This window comes from Silene latifolia, chromosome 1 (genome assembly GCF_048544455.1).
Source record: "Silene latifolia isolate original U9 population chromosome 1, ASM4854445v1, whole genome shotgun sequence".
Lineage (NCBI taxonomy): Eukaryota > Viridiplantae > Streptophyta > Magnoliopsida > Caryophyllales > Caryophyllaceae > Silene > Silene latifolia.
In genome coordinates, this window is record NC_133526.1 from 3,385,798 (window position 1) to 3,409,859 (window position 24,062).

The following is a 24,062-nucleotide window of genomic DNA, read 5'->3' on the forward strand; positions in this document are numbered from 1 at the left end:
TAGAAATTAAGTTACTACTTTCTTATTTTGGAACAATTGTACAAATTTGTTTTTTTATTGCAATTTTAATTTCTTAATTTTCTTTTTTTGGTGTTGACCTTGAGTATTCCCTAATGAGTAATGACATCTGAAGTAATTTTTTTCGGAGTACTGAAAGCAATTTAATGGAGATACCCCTTCCAAATTTGCCTTTTTCATTCACAAAAGTCAATAATCGAAGCTCGGACTACTTGTTTTAGAGATGAGAGCTCTTAACAGCGCAGACCAACCAACTTTGGCACTTTAATCCCTTAATGAGATGCTTAAAATGCTATCTACTCCGACAAAAGAGAGAGATTCATTTCGACTGTTCAATATTCTCTTTAAGTACCTACCTATAAATTGCAGGATTAACGTTTCGAACTTACATGGCCTTTTTAAAAAAAAATAAAAAAAAAATGTTAGCAGTTACTAGCATTTAAAAAAACATGGCCTTTTTAAAAAAATAAAATAAAAGGAGCTGAAAAAGGCTCTATCTTAATTTTGACGGAATTTGAATCTTGATCATAAACAACCTGCTTGTTTGTGACCTTATCATCTATGATGCACGTTAGAAAATGCGATTCAAAAATAATAAGCCATGCATGAGAATAAAACAAATTAAAAGGTTGGGAGTACAAGTTTAGGTAAATCGGAGTATTAATGGGAGATTCCATATCACAAAACTCGAAATATTTAGCGTTGATTATTATGTAACAAATCCTACCTTATTCCTTGAGAAATTAACTACTCTTTTGTACCCACAAAATTTGGGATGCTTCTACCACGGATCATCTCTTTGGAACACTACAAATCTACCGTATAATATGCAACATTTATTACCATTATTCCTCACACATTTTGAGCTATGCTATTTTTCTTATACCGAGGAGTAGTTGACCTTCACAAATTTTATATTTTTTATACTCTTTTAATTACGGAGTAAGACGGTCTCATATCATTGGATAATCTTTTTTTTTATATAAAAACACTCAATTTTTAATAGTAATAAATAAATGATTTTCTTATACAAAAGGACTATCTTATGTATGAGGTTGCCTCATTTTAAACTTTGTGATTTTTATATAATGAGAGTATTAGGAGAATTCCCTTTGATTTGTGTCAAGTAATTAGTAACATTATCAAAGATTTATTTTGCCATAATTCAAAACTCGAACGGGATGATCATTGTTTTTTTTCTAATTTAAATGAAAATTCAACGATAAATATTACATTCCTGCAGAATGAAAATCGATTAATTATTTCATTTTTCCTAATGTTTGTTACTTCATTCATTTCATAATATAAGGTTATTTATAATAAATACAAGAAATAAGGATATTAACCAAGTGGTGTTAGTCCAGTGGTAGCTGGGTTAAACCTTGAAGTTTGCAGAAATGCAGGAGTTGAGAGGTCCCAGGTTCGACTACCAGCTGTGGCGATGATCACTTGGCCACTGCAGCCCCCGAAGGGGGTGACTTACATGGTCCATGTGGTGGTGCGGGAATGCATGGGCCCGGGGGGACTCAACCCCCTCGTCATCAAAAAAAAAGAAATAAGGATATTAGTTGATGCCAATTAATTTTTCGTAATAAAATAAAATAAATATATTTGACTACTTATTGGAAGATCAGTTTTTCGTACCATTTTATTTGTATTTCGTACACTTTTGTTTTTTTATTAGGTAATAAAACTAAATTGATCCTCTAAGGTAGGACCAACCTATCTCATCCTTTCGAATGATAGAGGTAAGTTGAAGCCACCGGCTTTCAAACTCCCTCGAAAGAGTTGAACATGAATGTCCAATCGAAGCTATAAAGTCGGCAACTTTGTTGGCTTCACGAAAGCAATGGTTAATTATCACTTCATCAAAGAACTGAATATCTAATTTTACATCCTTGATAATATTAGATATTAGATATTAGAAATTTCCCAAGTATTACGGATTGAGTTGATAACACATAAATTATCAACTTCTACAATTAACTTCGAGATTCCTAAGAATTTAGCTCCTAAAATGCCTTCTTTTAAAGCGAGAGCTTCAGCAACAAGAATACTATTAGATCCGCACTTTTTTTCTCCTAGAAAAACGACTTTACCATTCTGATCTCTTATAGAAATATAGAATATCCTAGAGCAGCTTTATTACCATCTATTTTTGATCCGTCAAAATTTAACTTTAGAAACTCCGTTTTAGGTTTCTCCCACCAAATTTCTTTCTTACTAGTAGTATTTCTAACTGACACGTCTTTATCAGGATTGTTAAGATCCTTATATCTAGTCTTATTTCAAATCTTGATGCTATTATTACATCAAAGGATAAGTTTACTGATATTAAAATGAACATCATTAAAAATAATGTCATTTCTATGGAACCATGCATTCCACCAAATAAACACAATCTTAATGAAATCGGCTTTTGAAATTAAAATTTTAAGTTGATTAAGTTTCTCTATAAAGCTCTGACTCGCATAATTATCGTATATTGCCAAAAAATTGTTAAAGCTAATGTACACCTTTTGTTGTTGATTGTGAGATAGTAATTTCGTACTTATTTACATAATAATTAATATACCCATTTTATCTTTAATCATGATTTGTACCTATTTTATTACCTTTAATACCACTTTTTTTTTTTAAATTGTAAAACTGTCTCTCAATAAGTTTATTAAGAGACAGTCTCTCAGGAGACCTACTCACCTAAATGATATTGTGGAATGGAGGCAGTTGCAAACTAGTAAGTTTATTATTATAAATACAGGATATTTCGTAATATTTATTGATCATCTTAACACTAGGCTAAGATACTTTCGGTCCCATAATAATTGATTTGAGTTTTATAGTGCCTAAGGACAGAAATTGTCAGTATCTTCTATTTGTGCTCCGTGTTGAACGCTGCACACAAACCCTTGTCAGCTTGTGTTTTAATTTCGTCGTCGCATTTGCGTGATTAGAGGTTTATTTAAACAACAATTCTCTTATAGAACGATAAAGGTCGTGCTTTTTTACATACGAATTTTACTCTTTCACATACGCATTTTACAATTATACCCTTATCATTTTTTCCTCCCTCACCCAATTGATGTTTTTTCATCTCCTTTCCTTTCACCTCCCTCCGACAACCCAATCCGTCCAATCATACTCCGGTCGACGCCGTGCTCCACCCGACCATGATCCGACGTAAGTGTAAGAGTGCAAGATTTAACAACCCATTTACTGCCCCACTTATGATATGCGACTGATATTACTTCTTGTATTATTGCCCCACTAATCAATCTTCACTACTAACCAATCCTCACTGGATCATTTGGCCACTCATATTTTGTCAAATAAATCGGCAATCGTCAGGGTTCGCACTAATTAAAACTCTATAACCTTTACTTCTTGGTTTTTTCCAACTATAAACCCTAATTGATAAACTATCCATTAATTTTAGGAATTGATAATCCTAATAATTTCAACAAAACAAATTAATAATCGCTAAACAACTAAATTATTTCACTCATTGGAGAATTATAATCCACTTTTAAGTTTTTAGAGCAATTAAATTCGATTCTAGGGGAAAATGTACATATAAAACACTTAATTTGTTTAGGTTAGAAAAAAGGGTATGGTATGGAAAGTTAATGAAAAAATGTATGTGAAAGAGTAAAATTCGTATGTGAAAAAATAATTCCGTATAGGGACCAGTTTTGAGTGAATAGTAACCAATTTTTCATTCCTGGTTATAAAAAGTGGTCACTATTTACCTAAAAGTAATACTTGTTTATCAAAAAGTGATATTTTTTTCTTTGTACCACAACTTTACCGAAGAATTTGTGTAATTTAAAACTTAATCAAGAACATGCACGCATTTACGAGCAAAAATGCTTCTCGTTTCTTTTGAGGGTAAAAATGCTTCTCTTTTCTCTTTGTTTTTAGGGTAGACCGTCCGGTTTACTTTGTATTTGAACCGACCGGTAGGTAGGGTTACTAAAATGGTAAAATTCTTCCTCATGTAATTTAACATTGCTGCATTCACAGACACAATATATCTTGTTGAAATAGAATTAACCCGTAACAATTAATCTAAGTGCTCATATAGATGATAATCAAACTATTTATAAATTTGGAATATTACGATCAATTAAGCTTAAAATTACTACTCTCAACCCGACTTAATTAGAAATATATTAAACACACATTCATAAAATTACTCTAATAGGAGTCACTCAAAAAATATATACTTCATATAAATCATGTAAAATAGTTTGACTTGTAGAATTAATGGACCAAATGTCCAAGACACACGTACATATTCTACCTCCAAAAACAAAAAGAAAGACCTTAAAGCATAAAGAAAAAAGATATGGTAAAACTTAAAATTGGACCAAACAAAAACCTCTTTAGTCTTTATCAAACAATTTACACACAAATTCACCAACTTTTAATTATCCCATTTCTTTTATGCAAGTTACCCCCACGTCCAAAAAAGCAACCAAGTCTCATTTGAGACGGTCATATCTTAAAACAGGCTTAAATAACACCTGCTGTATAAATAAGATAATTTTTTTTTAACTCTAGTGCATTATACTTTTGTCTTATCATCTTATTTAATTTTTTTAAGTTTAAAATTGATATATCCGTTTTAAACAAGAATTTGTGTTACTTCACTCTCATTTATACCCTTTTCAACCCTCCTTCATCAAATGTCATTTTCTCACATATATACTTCACACCATTCACTTATTCCTTCAATCAAATCATTCACTCTCACTCACTCACTCACATACATCTTATAATTCTCACCATTCTTTTTTTTGGGATAATATTTTAACAAAATTGATAGATTTTGAGGAGATTTAATTAGTTGAATAATCATACATGGAGTTATTCCCAGCACAACCAGATTTATCCCTTCAAATAAGCCCACCAACCGTGAAAAAACCCGTCTCATTGGTGCCGGACATTGACACATCATTCTGGAGACGGGTATCTGAAAATGACCCGACCAAACCCCAACTACTAGAATCCACCAATTTACTTCTTTACCACCAGTTGTTGCAACGTCACCACGTTACAACAACTGGTGGTATAAATGGGCCGGACCCACAACTACAGTTTCTCCGGCCCATTAAAGGAATCCCCGTGTACCAAAACCCTCCGACATTGGTACACAGCAACGGTGTAGGAAGAGTCGCACCCAACAGTACATCCCAATATCGTCACCATCAAGGGATGGTGAGATCGCGGTTTCTTTCTAGGTTTCCGGCTAAACGAAGCATGCGGGCCCCACGTATGAGGTGGACGTCAACTCTTCATGCTCGTTTTGTTCATGCTGTTGAGCTCTTGGGTGGTCATGAAAGTACGACACTTACCTTCTATGTCTATATAAGGTTTTGATTATCCTCATATTATTCCGTCCTAATAATTTGTTTATCCGATTAAAATACTCTTACGTGGTAAACAAATGATCGGGATGGAACGACAGATGAGGTATTATTTTGATTATTTGTGTAATTAAATTAAATATATTTTTGTGTATATATAGGGGCGACACCAAAGTCGGTACTTGAGCTCATGGATGTCAAAGATCTTACTTTAGCTCATGTCAAGTCACATTTACAGGTAATTAATTTATTTAAAACCGTCAAGAAACCATCTTAATCAATAGCTTAAGCTGATGGTTGAAGAAACCATGATCAATTTTATATTCTAACGAAAATCTAATGATTTCGTTGATTCTAGGGTTTTGTTTTGTTTCGATTTTTATGTGGATCTAATAAGAAGATCGATGTTCGAAGTAGTGATGCATTTTCCCAATTCAATAATGTTTTTACAATTTCAGTCATTTGTTTACGTTTTATTTTTAAACTTGCGTTTTATTTCCCTTGGTAAAAAGAATTAAACATAAAGAATTGATCGAGGGTAGAAAGTATGGAAATAAAACGTAAACAAATGACTCACATTGTAAATTTTCTCGGGAAAATGCAACAAAAATTCATAGAGTCTCTCTCTGTCTCGTCCTAGAGATTGACAGAAGATTGATGGAATAATAGAGAGGAAGTACAGAAACACCATCATTTCTCAATCATACATTATGTTCCTTCTCGATTTTTTTTTATTACACAAATTCTGGAATACCCCGATCTATTTTTATAAAAAATTCATTCATTTATTCTTAATAAATAAATTATTTTTTTTAATAAAAATGGGACAGTCCCACAAAGTAAGATCGTCTCACACAAGAATTATTGATCTTATTTTTTCATTCTAACCTTAGGTTTGTTCTCTTAACCATAGTTACTTTTATCCACGTACACATATAATGTACCACTTTCTCGTAAGATCGTCTTATATATGTCTTGTCTGTTATTCATCACTTATCGGCTAACTTTCACTGTTTATGTTTTAGTTATGTTTGTAGGGAACGCAATGTCGCGGCTCATCGTTTAGCACGGCGGGCCATGACACTGGCTTAGGAATATTTCTTATCAGTTGCCAAAAAAAAAAAAAAAAAATCTTGTCTATTTTCCTCAAAAAACGATTATCCTACTGTGTGTGACAATCAATTTATATAAATAACATTTATGTATTGATACATAGATCTTACTCTTTATTTTGTCCTTACTGTTCTTAGTCGCTGTATTTATAATGGCGACTGAGAACAGTCGCCTTATATGATCGCCTTTGTCCTTATTTGTTGTAGTGAGAATACCTCATGGTAGTCGCACAAATTTATATTGCAACTTTCGAATATTTTGAGAATAATCGAAAACTATATCCATTGATAATCAAGTTAAAATACTGTGAAAGTATTTTTGCTCCTTTAAAAATTTAGTAAATTTGACATTTCATTTTTTTGTTATCTTTTGCAGATGTATAGAACAGTAAAGACAACCGATAGACCAACGACTTCTCTAGGTACGCGTAAGTTCCATTGTCGGTGCTATAAGAAATTAAAATGGTCTAATAATATAAGTTTAACTAACTATTAATCACATATTTAAAAATTGAAGAATATGAGATCATACTTAATTAATACTCCCTCCAGTTCACTAAAATTACAACGTTGGTTAAATATATATGAATATATGTGACTACTTAACAATGTAAAACGTTGACCGACTCTAAGGACCCATCCATAACCCACAAATACGATACGAGAATTTGAAAAACGAATTATTTTGGTTTAGATGGGAGGTAGTATGTGGCTCTGTCACTAACTATAATTATATCTATAAGCTATGATTTAAATTTTGATAAATTAATTGTTTGGTGGTCAGGGCAAGGAGATAGATATAAAAATGGCACGTCAGGGGATACATCAGACGATGTACATGCAAATGCAAGTATGCAAAGTGGTACAAGTTCGAATCTCCCATCTCCCCAGCGAGACAGATTATCTTCAAATTATGTACATCAAGATAAAGATTATTATCGTGGTGGACTTTGGAGCAATCCTTCAAGGTTAATTATCTTTACTAATTACTACTCGTATCTAAATTCTAAATCGATCAATTTATTACTAATGTTCCCTCTGAGTATATTTTTTTTTACTATATATAGTATTGTATTTAATTTCAATATACACGTTGATTTAAGGACAATAATTTCTAGACCTAGTTTAGAAACTCTACAAGAGAATGTTAATTTACCTAGCGTACTTTTGCACCCACCGATACATGTCCTCTTAATAAGTCTTAAATATATTTTGAAGAAACCCAAAATTCCACATGTGAGGGTTGTCCCACATTGATAAAAGAGGAGAAGAATTACTCCCTTTATCGCCAATTGGTTTTAGAGTGGAACCCTCTTGGGCCTACGTTGTGGACTCTTTCTCCTCCGTTTGGGTGCGGCCCAGGCCCGTAGTTGAATTTAACATATTTCGAGTCTCTCACTTAAAAGTACGAAGTAGAACCTTATAATTTCCCTAGAACAAACTCCCGTATCCAGGGGCGGTTCTTGAGGTGCGGGCGCACCCCCTCTCAAAGTCAGAAATAAATAAATTATTGTGCAATATAGTTTTAATATTGTAATTATAAAATTCTTGATAAATATGTCTATCATTATTAAAAAAATTTCCAAAAAGAATAATTTGTTTGGTATATAATCAATGTTTTTTCCGTATTCTAATTTTGCGTCAATTTGATAGTCTCGTATTAAAAAAATCCTTTAAAAAAAGACATCCTTTAAGAAAGACGTATGTGAAATGTATGAAATTTTACTATATTAATATTGATTTAGCCGCCACGTACTAAAAGTCTTTTAATTTTGTAAAATTTCCGCACCCTCTCTGTTCAATCCCTAGAGCCGCCATTGCCCGTATCATATTACATATATGTCCGTCATCAATATAAATTGATTAGTAGAAATTATTCTCCATGTAACATATATATTTGAATTATTATTACATAACACAAATGATTCTTTATTTCTTTAATGCATGCATACAACTCGATCTATCTCGATTACTTTAATGCATGCATACAACTCGATCTATCTCGATTACTTAGACATGAAGAATAATTTCAATGCTGACCGCAACACCTGAAAAACTGATATATTCTATAAATGATGGTCTAGTAATCAAAGATAATACTTTTAAAAGTATAGTGATAAATAAAGCACAATGCACTAGCTAATAAGCTTATCATGCATTCCAATGACAAAAGAATAATCCAAATAATCCAAATTATTAAACCTAAAAAACCCATTACTTACCTTATATACTCAAGAATATTGGACGATATCTCTTTCCTTTAGATTTTGTGTGCTCGAATAATATACTTCCTCCCAATGGCGGAGCCGGGATTTTAAGTTAGCGTACTTAGCGGGGGCGGAAGGTAATATTATAAGAGGACCTCGAAAAAATTCGAATTTTTTTTCGAAATTTTTAGTTCAAACGCCAAAGGGGACGAGCACCCCTGCTAGCCCCCCCTCGCTCCGCCACTGCTTCCTCCGTTCCGGTCAATTGTTTATCAGTGCCATTTGGGGTGTCTTGATCAATTGGTTACCTTTTTATTTTAGAAATCACTTTAATGGTTTGATACTCCAAACTCGATCAATTTGGTCCATTTGTCATTCAATAATTGGTCAACCCCTCTTTTTCTTGATCTTTGGTCCAAAATCAAACGTAAACAAAGGGAGTATGCCTTAATCTTCATTTTTGAAATCACGGCCTTTTTAACATTTTCTTTTAAGTCACATGTTAACATGTATAGGTCAGATGTTAGAAAAACCGTTTAAATCATAATGATTCCTAATTCTGGCCTTTCTTTTTTATATTTAATCTCAAATTTAAGTAGTTATAGGTTGCAAGTTTGAATGTCCGTCATATTTAATTAATTTGGTACATAGTAATGTGTTTAACTTTCTATGGAAATATGTAATAGAACATTTTCTTAGTTTTTCTTAATTTTGTTAGGTTTAAGTACTACTCCGTATCAGTTGTTGATAATATTACTTTTTTTTTTGTCATTTGTGTAGTAGAGAAGCATGGATGCAAGGCAAGCAAAGGGATTATGGAGAAAACAACAATCAATGTCAATCTACTCTTAAGGTGCTTATAGATCAAGTTCTTTAATTCACTAGTTTATTATTGTTTTTTCTATTTAGTTAAAAAAGTATTGAGGGAATGTGCATCCCCTTTATACTAAATGAATAGAAAAAGTTTCACATTTTCCCGCCTAAAAACATCTTTTCTATTTGATATAATTAACTCTTATTTACTTTCTATTTTTATATAATTTCCTATTTACAAGGATTTGTCATATAGAGGATTTGTTTCTAGGTTTTAATTTGTGATAAAAATTTCATTTACTTTGTAAGATAAGTTATAGCTAAAATATATGTAATCTCCCTTCCATTTTTAGTCTTCCCGTTTATTTTCTCTTAATCTCTTAGACAATATTTTGACCACTCTTTTCAATACAATACATATATAACTTCTTTTTTTGCTTGAAAATGATATTTTGTGAAAGAAAAATGATTTTGATAAATGGGAAGATATAAAAAAAATTGGAGTATAAAATAATATCACTAATTTCACATAAAAAAATTATTTTCATTAAAATACACAATTTATGCCACTACATAAATCTCTTGATTAATTTGTTTGTTTTAATTTATTTTCTCAAATCAAATAAAATAATGAGAAACGTAACAAAAGTAATGAATTGTCAATTTATAATATATAAATAATATACTAAAAACTAGAACTCTATAAATACCGTGCATGCAATGCACGGGGCGTACACTAGTTATATTATTAAAAGAAAAGGGAGATTGCCATAAAAAGAACACAAAGGTGAAAGAAAAAAAAGTTTAGGGTATGATTATTGGTAAGATTTCCCAAAGTCTTAAGATTCCGCCACATCAGTTTTCCACTAACTTTTATTATTTATTTATTGTTCAGACTCAACTCAGATTTACCTCAGATTTACCTCAGATTTTATACATTATCAGTCACCTCAGACTCTACTTTTTCACTTTATTTGAGAAAATGTGGGGTTTAGGAAAAAAAAGAACAAAAATAATATAACACTTGCCTTTCTTTCATTGAATGTGTTCTTTTAATAGTGGGGTCAAGACTCATGTAGAGTCTTAAAACTCAATTTTAAAAAATCAATAAGTGATAAAAGTATTCATAACCTAAATGAAATAATGTCATATCAGAAACCCTCAAACCCTATAAGGCTATAAGTAAGAATTAAAGTATGTGGGGAAGTTGCATGCATGATATAGCATAATATAAAGTTTTTATTTATAGATACTAAAAAGGAAGATTTTGTGAAAGAAATAAACAAAAATTTATGAAAAGTTAACAACTTTGGAGACTAATCCCTTTATCTATCTGACTTTTTCTTCATATTTGTTCTTTTATTCCTCGAGTCCAATGTCCTTGGATTCCTACCTCGTTAAGTCTCCAATCACATCTTTTATATTATGGGATTGCACGTAGCTCGTCAAGTCACTAACCTTTCTACTTTTCTAGCACAATTTTCGAATCAATTAGTCTCATTATAGACGGATATACTCTTTAAAGTGAAAGATGGGTCAAATATGCTTAAAGTGGTGAAATTTTTTGGCACTACCATGTAACTTGTTGCTTGTCTTATGCTTAAAGTGGGTGGATATTTGGCCCGTCTATAACTATAGACGAATATCTTCCGTCTATAATGAGAATTTGTGTTTTTGAATAAGGCCGTTATAACACCGTCTCATACAATAGTTATTGTATAATTAATTTATAATAATTTATCTTTTTTTTTTGTTTATCAACGTCGTTAAATGAAGTATATTATAAGCTACTATGAGATCGTTATTTGTAGTATAAAGGTATTGAAAAGGATAACTGATTTCTTAATGATATTCTTTTGCAATAATTGTTATGTAAAACCGTTATATATACAATTGATAGCACATTATATAACATATAACGAATTTATAATAATTTAGCTTTTTTGTTTATCGATGTCATTATATGAAATATATATAAGCTAACTATTATGCTATATATTATTGTTCCGGGTGTAAATCCAGAGCAGATGTTTGATACCACTCGTAGCTGGTAGAATGATGTCCTTGCTAGAATCCTTCCTGCGGTCTCCTGAAACGATGAACAAACTGAGGGCTCGGCTTTGGCCGAGCGTACTCACTCCGACGCTCAAGTCAGTAAACTTAGAGAGGTAAGTCGTTGTTACTTGGCTAAGAGTGTATCGTAGAGAGATAAGGAAGATATTACCAGATGAATAGTGGTTATTAGGTCAATTTGTGGATCCTTTCCTCAATGAAGGTTGAGGAGTATTTATAGGCATTCACCTTTTGTCACGTAGTGGCCAAGTGGCCAAGTGGCTCATTAGGTGGAAAGACCGTTTTACCCTCGGCCGATGGACCTGAGGAGGCTAGCCGAGGGTCTTGGATATGAGTACGCGGATATGCGTCCCGGTGCTAGTTGTTTGCCGAGACCCAGGTGACAGGTAGATGGATTGTGTCGGCTAAATTTGTCTAAGTCGTTGACTTTGCTATGGATACCCTTGACCTTGCTCGATATGTTGACTTGGTCGTGGTCTGCGAATATGCCCCATCAATTTGCCCCCAGCGTAGTCTATGCCGTGGCATGGGCTCCGATGTATGTCGAGCGTATATTCTGCGCAAGTATTTTGCAAAAATTTTTGCGTCGGCTTCTTCTGATGCATCGGCTTGATCATTCGTAGGCCTACTATATCCCCCCTCCATATGGATGCGTAAAGGGTATCCGATGTGGGAAAGAATGATGATGCTACGGCCGAGACCAGGGTTGAGTGCTTGGTTATTTCGATTGCCCCCGGCCGTGCTTCATGGCTTGGTCGATCGTGTGGCGGCGGAGAGCGGGAACTTAGGAATTTTACGAGGAGATGAACAGTCGGAGAGATGTGAATGGGCGTGTTGAATACGCTTGTAATCGTAGTATTGATTGACATTCAACTGTTGCAACGATTGACATTCCATGGTTGCATGTCCGACACGTGTTTGCTCGGCCGGTTGGTTGACGCTTCATGGGCTGTGCCCTGATTGGTCCTTCTTCATGGGCTTTTTCCTATAAATAGGGCAGTTATTCCGTGATTTTGGCCATTACTTTCATTTCCTCAAATTTTCGAAAATTTTCTCCCAAAATCTTCATCTCTCTAAACTTTCAGGGGCTTTCTTTTCTTCAAATTCTCGATCTTCGATCCGGCGAGTGTTTTTCTCTGAGGTAAACAAACAAATTTTCTTTTATTTCGTTAGTAATTTGTTGTGAACATGTCTTCTGATCTTTGGGACCCGATGCTTCGCGCCGGGGTTCTCGCGCGTTTTGAGGAGGAGGGGATACTAGATGCCGTCCCGTTAAGACACTGGGCCCCTAGGTCCCCTTCTCCCGTAGCTGATTTGCCCCTCGTGGAGGAGTTGGAGGATGAGGATGATGTTGATGTTGTTAATGATGACGGTGATGAGAGGGCTCCTGTTGGTGGTGGAAGGACGACCATCTCGGATCATGGCGAGGCTTGCACGACTGGCCTCGACCGTGTGTTTACAAATAAATTCGCAAGCAGCTCCGGAGAGACTCTTTTCGGAGATCATTTCTTCTTCGGTGAGGGGTATAAAATTGTTATCCCTATGGAGGGTCAGGCGGTCTCTTTGTCCTCCCCGGGTCATATCGGCGTACATATTAGGCATCTGGAGTTTGGGCTCCGGTTCCCTTTGAATGAACACGTCATGGCCATTGTCAAAGCTATGAACGTCGCCGTGGCCCAACTGCATCCGTTGGCCATGAGGACGATAGTCAGCTTTGTATGGACCTGTCTGTTTCGGGGAGGTTCCATCGTTAACTTGTTTCGTCGCCTCCATAGCCTTCGGTATCAAAAAATGGCAAAGTGGGGTGGTACAGGCGTACGAGACGGAACCAGGCTATGTCACCGTGAACAAGCTTACCTCTTGCAAGGACCGGCGGGGCGATGGGTGTACGTCCGGTGCCGGAGGACTACCCATTGCCTCGGTCTTTCCAGAACCCCGTTTACTTACGGTGTGAGACCCGGGAGGAGTACGAGAGACACGTCACCCAGGGTAGCAAGGTTAAGATGGACGCTTCATTCGTCCCTCTTACCTCGGATGAGGAGCGGGCAATGCGGCTATTTGATGCTGAGGAGGGTTGGCTGCCCCCGACTCAGATTATTCTTCAGGATGAGCTGCTATGCCGCGTCGGCCTCATACCGGCCCTCAGCTGGGGTGAGTGGGGTCGGTGTGAGGCCCACCTTTGCTTGTTGTGCCTCTTTCTTCAGAGCTTTGTTTTCTTTCCTTTATGTAACCCTTGTTTTGATTTCTTGCGGATCGGTTTGGGGCGGGATCATGCGAGAAGGACTTGAAGAGGCTAGGGCTTGATAAAGACGGGAAGGTTGTTACCCGGCATCCTACGGCTGATTCGAAAGATCGCAGGCTAGCTCCCAACGAAATCATGGAGAAACAGACGAGGGGGTTAGATCGGGAGACGGCCGAGTCACGGGTTCTTGGGGCGTGCGAAGAGATCGAAGAAGGCGGCGTCAAATCGGCGGCGGTATCAACGCCAACTCCTCTTCTACCCGGTGGTCCAAAAGGATCATGTGGAGGTGATCAACATTACCGAGGAGGAGGCGACCGTTGCTAAGGTCCCTTCTCCGAAGAAGAGGAAAGACCCACCGTCTGCCTCCACCGCTGCCGGGGAGAAACCTGCCTCCACCAGCCCTCCAAAAAAGAGGGTCCAAACTGGTACGGATCTAACCTGCGGTTCGGATTTAGCCGGTTCATTGGACGTTCCTGATGACAGACTTTCTGATGTGTCCATGCACGGTGACATGGATGCTCTGTGTAAATTTTTTGTAGATCCATCATCGGCAGCCGGCGTTCTCACTGAACGTCAAGCAGGGAAGCAGCCTGAGAAGGCGACTGAGAAGGCGGGTGACAGGAATGTCACCGTTGACTCCACACCCCAGAAGGCTACTCCCTCCGAACTCGTGGCGGAGGGTGAGAGAATATACAAGAGTTTGGGGAAATGGAGCCGTCCGTAGCCGCCTCCCTCATCATGGAGCGAGGAAAAAGCCGCGGAGCAATCTGGGCCACCGATTGCAAAGCTCAAGCTTGATATCTCTGTGCGAAAGGGGAAGCGGGAAGGCTAAGCGCGATCTCGGTCTTTGCCGAGAAGCGTGTGGAGGAGGTTGAGAGGGCTGCTGAAGGCCGAGAAGGCCAAAGTTGAGGAGGCTGATGGTGCCACGGCCAAGATGATGGCGGAGCGGGATAGGTATAAGGAAACCTACGACGTTGTGGTTGCCAAGAGGGATGAGTGGGAGGATCTGTTCCGGAAGCAGGCGGAGGTGCTCAGGGACACACAGGCTATCCTTGCTCAAAAGGAGAAGGATATTGACATGCTTCAAGGTGATCTCCTCCCTAAAATGTGCGCCCAATTCCGGGACCGGGCCGAGGAGGCGGCCAAGGAGGCAATAAGAAAGCTCGTGGAGGCGGGCTCTATCACGATGGCTTCCCGTGGGATAAGTATGACCAGCTCCTCGATGAGATGGCTGAGGCTGCGAAACAGCGGCCGCCGAGAAGGAGGAGTGGCGAAGGCTCGGATAAGCGTCGGCTAAGGCGGCCTGTGAGGTAAAGGAGGCCGAGAAGGAGACTGAGAATGTCGGGCCCTCCTTTGGGCCGGTCACCGTAGACGCTGCTGCCTCTGATGGAGGGCAGCATGAGGCATAGGGAGACGGGCGGTCGTCACCAGACTCACCCGGCGTCTCGGATAGCCTTAGGCTGTTGGGCCAACTATTGAGCCTTTCCTCCCTGCCATCTTTTGGCGCTTCAATTGATATGCTTGTAATCTTTTGCTTTTCTTTTTCCTTGTTTGTAAACAAAACAACTTTCTTGGTAGGTTGTGTTTAGGCTTGCCCTTATGGGGACTGCCGTCGTCTGTATTCTTCTCTTAACCTTTTTTTTTTTTTTTTTTTTGTTTTTAACAAAGTTTATCCTTTCGGCCTCTGGCTTGGCCGAGGCATTGATCTACCACCTTTGTTTGTCCTTTTGCGTTTATTAATTGAGTGCCTTCGTTTTTGCCCTTGGTATGGCCGAGGCGGTTTGAATGCACATCTCAACTGAGTAACGTCTTTTATGTCTTGACCGATCGTCCTTGTCGCCTTGACCAATTGCCAAGGTAACGGGGTTATGGCTCGGCAAAGAATTCTTCTAGCGTAACGGTCATTGTGTCCCCGTCGCTCTCGGCCAATTGCCAAGGTAACGGGGTTATGGCTCGGCAAAGAATTCTTCTAGCGTACCGGTCATTGTGTCCCCGTCGCTCTCGGCCAATTGCCAAGGTAACGGGGTTATGGCTCGGCAGCAATTCTTCTAGCGTACCGGTCATTGTGTCCCCGTCGCTCTCGGCCAATTGCCAAGGTAACGGTGTTATGGCTCGCGCAGCAATTCTTCTAGCGTAACGGTCATTGTGTCCCCGTCGCTCTCGGCCAATTGCCAAGGTAACGGGGTTATGGCTCGGCAGCAATTCTTCTAGCGTCCGGTCATTGTGTCCCGTCGCTCTCGGCCAATTGCCAAGGTAACGGGGTTATGGCTCGGCAGCAATTCTTCTAGCGTACCGGTCATTGTGTCCCCGTCGCTCTCGGCCAATTGCCAAGGTAACGGGGTTATGGCTCGGCAGCAATTCTTCTATTTGGGTGGCAAACTACGGAGGGGACAAGCAGTTGGATGGAAAAACTTGGTTGTTTCTTTATTTAAGATCACGCGTTGGGGTGTCCACATTGGGTTTTGACACCTCCGCCGCTACACAAAGTACTTTCTCAAGTTGTCGGTGTTCCAATGGCTCATCAAAGGCACACCCTCCATATCTCGTCAGCGGTATGTACCCGGCCTCATTTCTTCAACCACCTTGTAGGGACCCTCCCGATTGGCCGTCGGTTTTGCGTGAATATTTCCTTTGTTGGTGGCGGCCGACTTTCTTAGGACTAGGTCTCCTACTTTTAAGTCCCTTTTGTGGACTCTTCGGTTGTAGGCTCTTCTCATACGATTTTGGTATACTGCCAAATTGAGGCGTGCTGTATCTCGGCTTTCTTCGACCAGATCTAGGGAGGCTTTAAGGCCTTCCTCATTTTCGACCGGGTTAAAGGTAGCCGTTCTGAATGTTGGCACCGTCGCCTCAATTGGTAGGACTGCTTCGGATCCATAGACTAAGTGGAAAGGGGAGTACCCCGTTGCTTCTTTCTCCGTGGTTCGTAGGGACCATAGGACGCCGGGTAGTTCGTCGGCCCACCTTCCTTTAAGGTCTTCCACTGTCTTCTTCAAACCGTTGAGGATCGTTTTATTAGGCTTCCTCACTTTGCCCAGTCCGTTGCTCGTGGGTGGCAGACGGAGGAGTATGCGTACTTGATGCCAAGCTCTTCTAACCAGTTCATTATCAGGTCACTCCAAAATTCTCGGCCGTGGTCGAACACCATGACTTGGGGCAATCCGAAACGGGTTATAACATTTTCCCAGATTACCTTTCTGACGGCCGCTGTGGTCTTCGCCGGTACCGCTACAGCTTCAACCCATTTGGTGAAGTAATCAACGGCGACGATCAAGAACTTCCTTCCTCCGGAGGCCGTTGGAAATGGCCCTAGCATGTCCATCCCCCATTGTGCGAAAGGGAGGGGCTAAGCACCGGTTGCGGTCTCGGGAAGGAGCGTGTATTACGGGCGTGCATCCGGCGGTTGCGCATTTCTTGGTCTTCGTTCGAGTCCCGAAGCATGGTGGGCCGAGAGTAGCCGGCTCGGAGAGCTTTGTGGGCTAGCGTTCTTGCCCCCATGTGGTGTCCGCAAATGCCCTCATGAATCTCTCGAAGTATTAGCTCTGCGTCGGTTGGACCGACACATTTCAAGAGTGGTCTTATTACGGACCTTCATACAGTTCCCCTTCGAATACCAAGTACCTGGCGGCGATCCTTTTGAGCTTAGCCGTGAGATTGCGGTTATCCCAAGAACTCACTTGTGAGCTTGTATTTCATTATCGGAGTCATCCACGTTGTCTCGGTTTCTACGTTGCCCATCATGCCGACGTCCTCGATGATACTCTTCGTATTCACGATATCTACCCGACGCACGGTTCGGTGATGTTCTTGATGGTTGGTGGCAAGTTTGGAGAGAGCGTCGGCCGGTTGTTCTCGGACCTGGGGATGCACTGAATTTTGAAAAACTTCAATTTTGCTGTGTCGGCTTTTACCCTTTCCAGGTATCTTACCATCCCATCGTCTCGCGCCTCGAACTCTCCTCTGATTTGGTTGGTAACCAATAGTGAGTCTGTCTTTAACACAATGTGTTCCTCCGTGACCCCGGCTAGTTCCACCCCCGTTTATTCTTTAGCCGTATTCGGATTCGTTGTTTGAGGCCGGAAGGTGAACTTCAAAGCGTACTCAAACTCGTCCCCGTTTGGGCTGATGATAAGGATGCCGGCGCCTGCGCTGTTGGTTGTGGAGGACCCGTCGGTGAATACCTCCCATACACCGGGGTGTATCTCCTCTTGATATGTGCACTCGGCCAGGAAATCTGCAAGTGCTTGCCCCTTTATCGAAGGCCTTGGTTTGTATTCAATGCCGAAGCCGGATAGCTCCACCGCCCACTTGACGAGTCTGCCGGATTGTTCGAATTTTTCCAGTGCTTTCTCTAATGGCTGGTCGGTTAGGACCGTCACGGGATGGGCATCGAAGTAGGGTTTTAACTTTCTTGCGGCAATGACGACGGCGAAAGCCGCTTTTTCAATCAGCGGGTAATTCCTTTCGTGGCAACACAGTGTGTGGTGACAAAGTAGATTGGATGTTGCTGTTTGTCTTCTTCCCTGATGATCACGGCGCTGACCGTGGCCGAGGTAACTGCTATGTAAAGGTATAGCGTCTCCCCTAGCATCGGCCTGGACAGGGTCGGGAGGGTCTGAAGATGAGCTTTTAGTTGTTTGAAAGCTGTGCTCTGTTCTTCCCCCCAGCTGAAGTCTTTATTCCCTTTTAACACTTTGAAGAATGGGGTGCTCTTGTCGGCTGATCGAGAGATGAAACGGGCGAGAGCCGCCATTCTCCCGGTCAGTACCATAACCTCTTTTCGGTTCCTTGGTTCCGGCAGTTTTAAGATTGCTTGGATTTTATCTGGGTTGGCATCAATGCCTCTGGCACTGACGAGTACACCGAGGAATTTACCTGCTCGGACACCGAAGTTGCACTTCATTGGGTTAAGCTTCATCCTGTACTTCCTTAGTGAACTGAATGTTTCCCGTAAGTCGGCCAAGTGCTCGCTGTCGGACTTGCTTTTCACAATAGCGTCGTCGACGTAAGCCTCGATGTTTCGCCCTTTTTGACTTTGGAAAACTTTGTCCACCAGTCTGGTGTACGTTGCACCGGCGTTTTTCAAACCAAACGGCATCATTTTGTACATGTATGTGCCGTTCGCGGTAATGAACGCGCATTTAGGCATGTCCTCCTCATCCATGAATACCTGGTGATATCCCGAGAAGGCGTCTAGCAGGCTCAGCATGGTGTAGCCTGCCGTGGCGTCGATTAAGCTATCTATCCGAGGCAAAGGGTAACAATCCTTGGGGCATGCTTTATTAAGGTTGGTAAAATCTACGCACATTCTCCATGCCCCCGATGACTTCTTTACCATTACGACGTTGGCTAACCACTCAGGGTAAGTACAAGGCGTGATGAAGCCCGCTTCTAGTAATTTATCTACCTCGGCCTTGATGGCGTCATCTTTCTCGGCTGAGGAGTTTCTCATCCTTTGCTTGACAGGGCGAGCGGTGGGGAGCACGTTTAGCTTGTGGATGATTACCTCCCGGCTCACGCCTGGCATCTCGGCCGCTGAGTAGGCGAAGACGTCTTTGTTCTCCCTCAGCAGATCTAGGAGAGCGGCTCTGAATTTTGGTTCCAGGTCGACGCCGATAGTCACGGTGCGGCCTGGATCAATCTCTACCTCCTCGGTCTCCGCTCCCTCTACCATGCCGACGGTGGTATCAATGGGTTTGCCATCCTGTCGCAAGGATGGGCTTTTCCCCTTTTCTGATTTCTTCGCCGTTTTGAAGGATTGCAGTCGCACCCCTCGGCGGATGCCTGGATATTTACCACCTCGTCGTTCTCGTTCTTCGAGGTGAGTTTATGCGCTTCCCCGGTCCGAGACATACATCAATGTCGAGCTCGGATGGACATCACGGCGTCGGCCCGCACTCGGTGTCTCGGCCTATGAGGACGTTGTAGGCGGATGAGCCGTCAATGACCACGAATTCCGACATAACGTTCTTGGCCGCACCTCGCTCTCCGAACATCACCGGCGATCGATTGACCCCCGGGGTACCATGCCGCCCCGAGAAGCCGTACAATGGGCTGGTGCGGGGGTCAAGTCTTCAACCTTCGCACCGAGGCTAAGAAAGCATTCTCCGTACATAATATTTGTGTAAGCGCCTGTGTCAATTAGGCACCTCTTCACCAAGTGGTTGGCTATGTCTAGGTGGATTTGTAAGTGGGTCGTTTGTGAGGAGCGACGACTCCTTCGTAGTCCTTCTTTCCGATGGTCATATCGGGGATGTTGGAAGCGGGGGTTGCTAGGTTGGGCACAAAATTGATGGCCTGATATAGCTCATTCAGGTGCCGCTTGTACCCACGAGTGGACTCGCCGTTCACGTTGCCCCCGATGACGACATTAATTACTCCTTTCCGTTCTAAAACGGGTTTCCTATTCGATCCGCCGGCATCCGTTCTTCGGCCTCCCGGCGATATATCTGCCTAGGCTCCCCTTTCGGATCGGTTCCTCAATGGCATCTTTCAGATGTCGACAATCGTTTGTTAAGTGGCCGGTGGAGCCGTGGTACGCGCAATATTGGCTGGTGTCGCCGTCGCCCCTTGGCTTAGGGGGCCTTTCCCACTTCTGACCTTCGCTCCTGCTCAGGGCGAAGACTTCTGCGGCGGATACAACCAGGGGGGTGTGATCATTGTACTGCTTTCGGTAGTATGGTGCTGAACTCCCCCCGGCGCCCGTCAAGTTCTGTTTCCTGGTGGGTTTATCGGACCGTGACCTATTGTCGCCACGGTGCCTTTCTTCCGGGCTGTCCTCCCGGCGGCTTTTCTTTTCTGAGGGCTCAGTCTCGCTGGGGCCTACCCAGGTTTTGTGGTAGTCTTCTACTTTGATGGCCTGATCGGTCATTTTCCTGACGGCACTCAGCCCCAAACCTCCGTGTTTGATGAGCTCGTCTTTTAAGTTTCCCTTCGGGAGGCCTTTCATCAGTGCGAAAGCCGCTAGTTCGGGGTTGATCTCCCGAATCTGTTGAACCTTGCCGTCGAACCTCTTCACGTAGCTTCGTAGAGACTCGCCCTCCTCCTGTTTGATAGTCAGGAGGTCCGACGTCTCCACGACCGTCCTTTTGTTGCAAGAATACTGGGCTAAGAAGGCGTCCTTTAGGTCGGCGAAACAATATATCGAGCCGTCGGGGAGCCCCTTGTACCAACTCTGAGCCATCCCATGCAGAGTCGTTGGGAAGACCCGGCACCAGACTTCATCGGGCTGCTCCCATACCGACATGTGAGACTCAAAGGCCTCGGCGTGGTCGGTTGGGTCACTATCTCCTTTGTATGTGAGCGCCGGCAACTTCAGCTTGGGTGGCACGGCGATGTCTAGGACATAGTCGCTTAGGGGCTGCTTGACCACGTGTCGGATGACACGCGGCGACCGACTCCTCGCATTTCTCGTCCGGCTCCTCTCCTCGTAGCGAGAAGGACTCCTTCTTTGATTTGGACTTCCTCTCCGACTCTCATGAGTCGGACTTCGCTGGTTCCCCCGGGGTGTGCCTCGTCGGTGTTGCGGCGACGCTGTCCCCTCCCGAGTGCGAGATGGACTTATGTTTACCACGACCACCTTGGGCTCCTCCGGCGTCTTGATATGGTCTGCTTCTCCCAGTGCTCCGTTCAAGTTTCTTGGAGTCACGTTAAGGCCCCGTTCTCCCGGACGGCCGCCGCTTGTGTTGGCGTACTGTGTGAGTGGTGTACTCCCAATCGCCCTAGGAGTGTCTTCAGTTTCGCTATGTCAACCACCTGTCCCATGATGGTGACCTGGTTGATGGGCGGTGTGTGTCCGGTAATGTCGACATTCCGAATTCCGGTTGGATTATTCCGCCGGTGGAGGTTTGCACTACTCCAGAATGGTGAAATGTATCATCTTGGTGTAGCTCGGTTTCGTCGGTCACGACTACTTGTTGCTGACATCTCGACTTTTGGGGTGGGTTTTTCTTGTGTTTTTGTTTTTGTTGTTTTGGGAATGAATGTGACTAGCTTTTAGTGTCGTGCTCCCCACGTAGGGCGCCAATTGTTCCTGTGTAAATCCAGAGCAGATGTTTGATACCACTCGTAGCTGGTAGAATGATGTCCTTGCTAGAATCCTTCCTGCGGTCTCCAAACGATGAACAAGCGAGGGCTCGGCTTTGGCCGGCGTACTCACTCCGACGCTCAAGTCGATAAACTTAGAGAGGTAAGTCGTTGTTACTTGGCTAAGAGTGTATCGTAGAGAGATAAGGAAGATATTACCAGATGAATAGTGGTTATTAGGTCAATTTGTGGATCCTTTCCTCAATGAAGGTTGAGGAGTATTTATAGGCATTCACCTTTTGTCACGTAGTGGCCAAGTGGCCAAGTGGCTCATTAGGTGGAAAGACCGTTTTACCCTCGGCCGATGGACCTGAGGAGGCTAGCCGAGGGTCTTGGATATGAGTACGCGGATATGCGTCCCGGCTGGCTAGTTGTCTGGCCGAGACCCAGGTGACAGGCCGATGGATTGTGTCGGCTAGGCTGTCTAAGTCGTTGACTTTGCTATGGATACCCTTGACCTTGCTCGATATGTTGACTTGGTCAGCGGTGCAGAATATGCCCCATCAATTATAAAATGTCAACTAATTTCCTTACATTATTCTTTTGCAGTAATTGTTATCTAAGACGGTTATATACAGTTGTTCTACATTTATAAGACTTTGTGAAACTAGCAATTTGATTATTTGTTTCAAATCCTTCAATAAATATTTTTTTTTCTTTTTTGGTATATCTTAATTATAATGGTAATGATACTAAATTACTTCCCAAAATGGAATTAAATTAGGAATTTATGACACAATTACGCGTAAATTGATGTCATTAATGATTAATTTAAGTTTTTCTTTCCTTTTTAGTTACCTTAAATGCAGCCCAGCCCTTAGGACTGTATGTATCATTTTCCTAATTATAATTCACTTCATGTCTCATTTTTCAGACAACCCCAACAAAGCCAAATCTTGAGTTTACCTTAGGACGAACACTATGATAACGACGACAACGACGAGTCGACAACGATAATCATGCCTTATTAACTAGACTAAGGAAGTAAGGAACATATGTGCTAATGTGCATGCATAGTACTACATTATACTCATTTAAAAATGATTGTAGTACATGCATGATGCATGGGATGGAACATGGAACTGGGGGTGATTGAGAATCAGGTACCAACTGTTGAAATTCAGACTCAAAAGGAAAAGGAACACAAAGAGAAGATAAAGGAAAAGGCTACTGGAAAAAAGGGCTAAAGAAAGACAAGAGACAAAAAAGACAAGAAAGCAACAAAAGAAGAATGAATTGAAGGAAGGAAAGGAAAAGAAAAAAATGAGGATAATTGAGTGGAAAAAAAGAAGAAAGAAAAAGAATATCATGTCAACCTAAGATCTACATTAATCATAATGTATTGAGGATGTCTGAGTTAAGTGGTTAGGATGACAGTGTAGTTCTATAATGGATATATATTAGGTCTTAGATTCGAATCACACAATTTTATAATGCGTATTGGATCATCTGACATCAAAAGAAAAGAAAACATTAGCCATAATATATTCTTTGTGTTTTTTTTACAATCTGATTTAGATCTACATTAATCATAAATTCATAATGTATTGAGGATGTCTGAGTTCAGTGGTTAGGATGTCGGTGTAGTTCTATAATAGATATTATTAGGTCTTAATTAGATTCGAATTTCACATTTTTGTAACGCGTATTGGATCCTCTGACGTCAAAAGAAAAGAAAACATTAGTCATAATATATTCTTTGTGTATTTTTTTACAATCTGGCTTAGCCCGAAATTCGAAGTGGATAACAAGAACGATAAAAATTTATTTTGTGAAAATCTAACTTAAAATCTCTTTATCACTTAATCTATATGATTTCGAATATTGTTATTCCTATATAAAAAAAAAAGGTACTATGCTAATTGATTTTGTAGGTCATATGTTAGATTAGTTGTTATGGAGTAAGAAGAAAGTTAGAGATTTGAAATGTCATGAGCATCAAAGTATCTTTTCTATTGTTTTTGTAAAGTGATCCTTGGTAATTGTAATTGATCTCTCCTTCAATTTTGAAGGACATAAATGAAATGGAGAAAGGGGAATAATTATTTTTACTTCATTTTTGACAAATTAGGAGCTATAGTTTTCAACAAAATCAAATCTCTTTTTAGCAATTTCACATGCTCTATACCATTTAACAACATAT

The 24,062-nt window shown here is 40.9% G+C and overlaps 1 protein-coding gene across 1 annotated transcript; it reads left to right on the forward strand.

Moving 5' to 3' along the window:
- Window positions 1-4,775: 4,775 nt before the first annotated feature.
- Window positions 4,776-22,879, forward strand: LOC141644448 (putative transcription factor KAN2). Its single transcript, XM_074453960.1, has 6 exons — window positions 4,776-5,362; window positions 5,549-5,625; window positions 6,876-6,921; window positions 7,284-7,467; window positions 9,487-9,559; window positions 22,794-22,879. Exons 1-6 carry the CDS (start codon window positions 4,882-4,884, stop codon window positions 22,842-22,844), a joined length of 912 nt encoding a protein of 303 aa, XP_074310061.1. The 5' UTR covers window positions 4,776-4,881; the 3' UTR covers window positions 22,845-22,879.
- The last annotated feature ends 1,183 nt before the right edge of the window (window positions 22,880-24,062 follow it).

Excerpts from the sequence above, each read along its gene's own strand:
- LOC141644448 (XM_074453960.1), top strand. The coding sequence starts at position 4,882 with ATGGAGTTATTCCCAGCACAACCAGATTTATCCCTTCAAATAAGCCCA. Across the intron at positions 6,922-7,283 it reads TAGACCAACGACTTCTCTAG|GGCAAGGAGATAGATATAAA; the intron begins GTACGCGTAAGT and ends TTTGGTGGTCAG. Across the intron at positions 9,560-22,793 it reads AATGTCAATCTACTCTTAAG|ACAACCCCAACAAAGCCAAA; the intron begins GTGCTTATAGAT and ends CTCATTTTTCAG.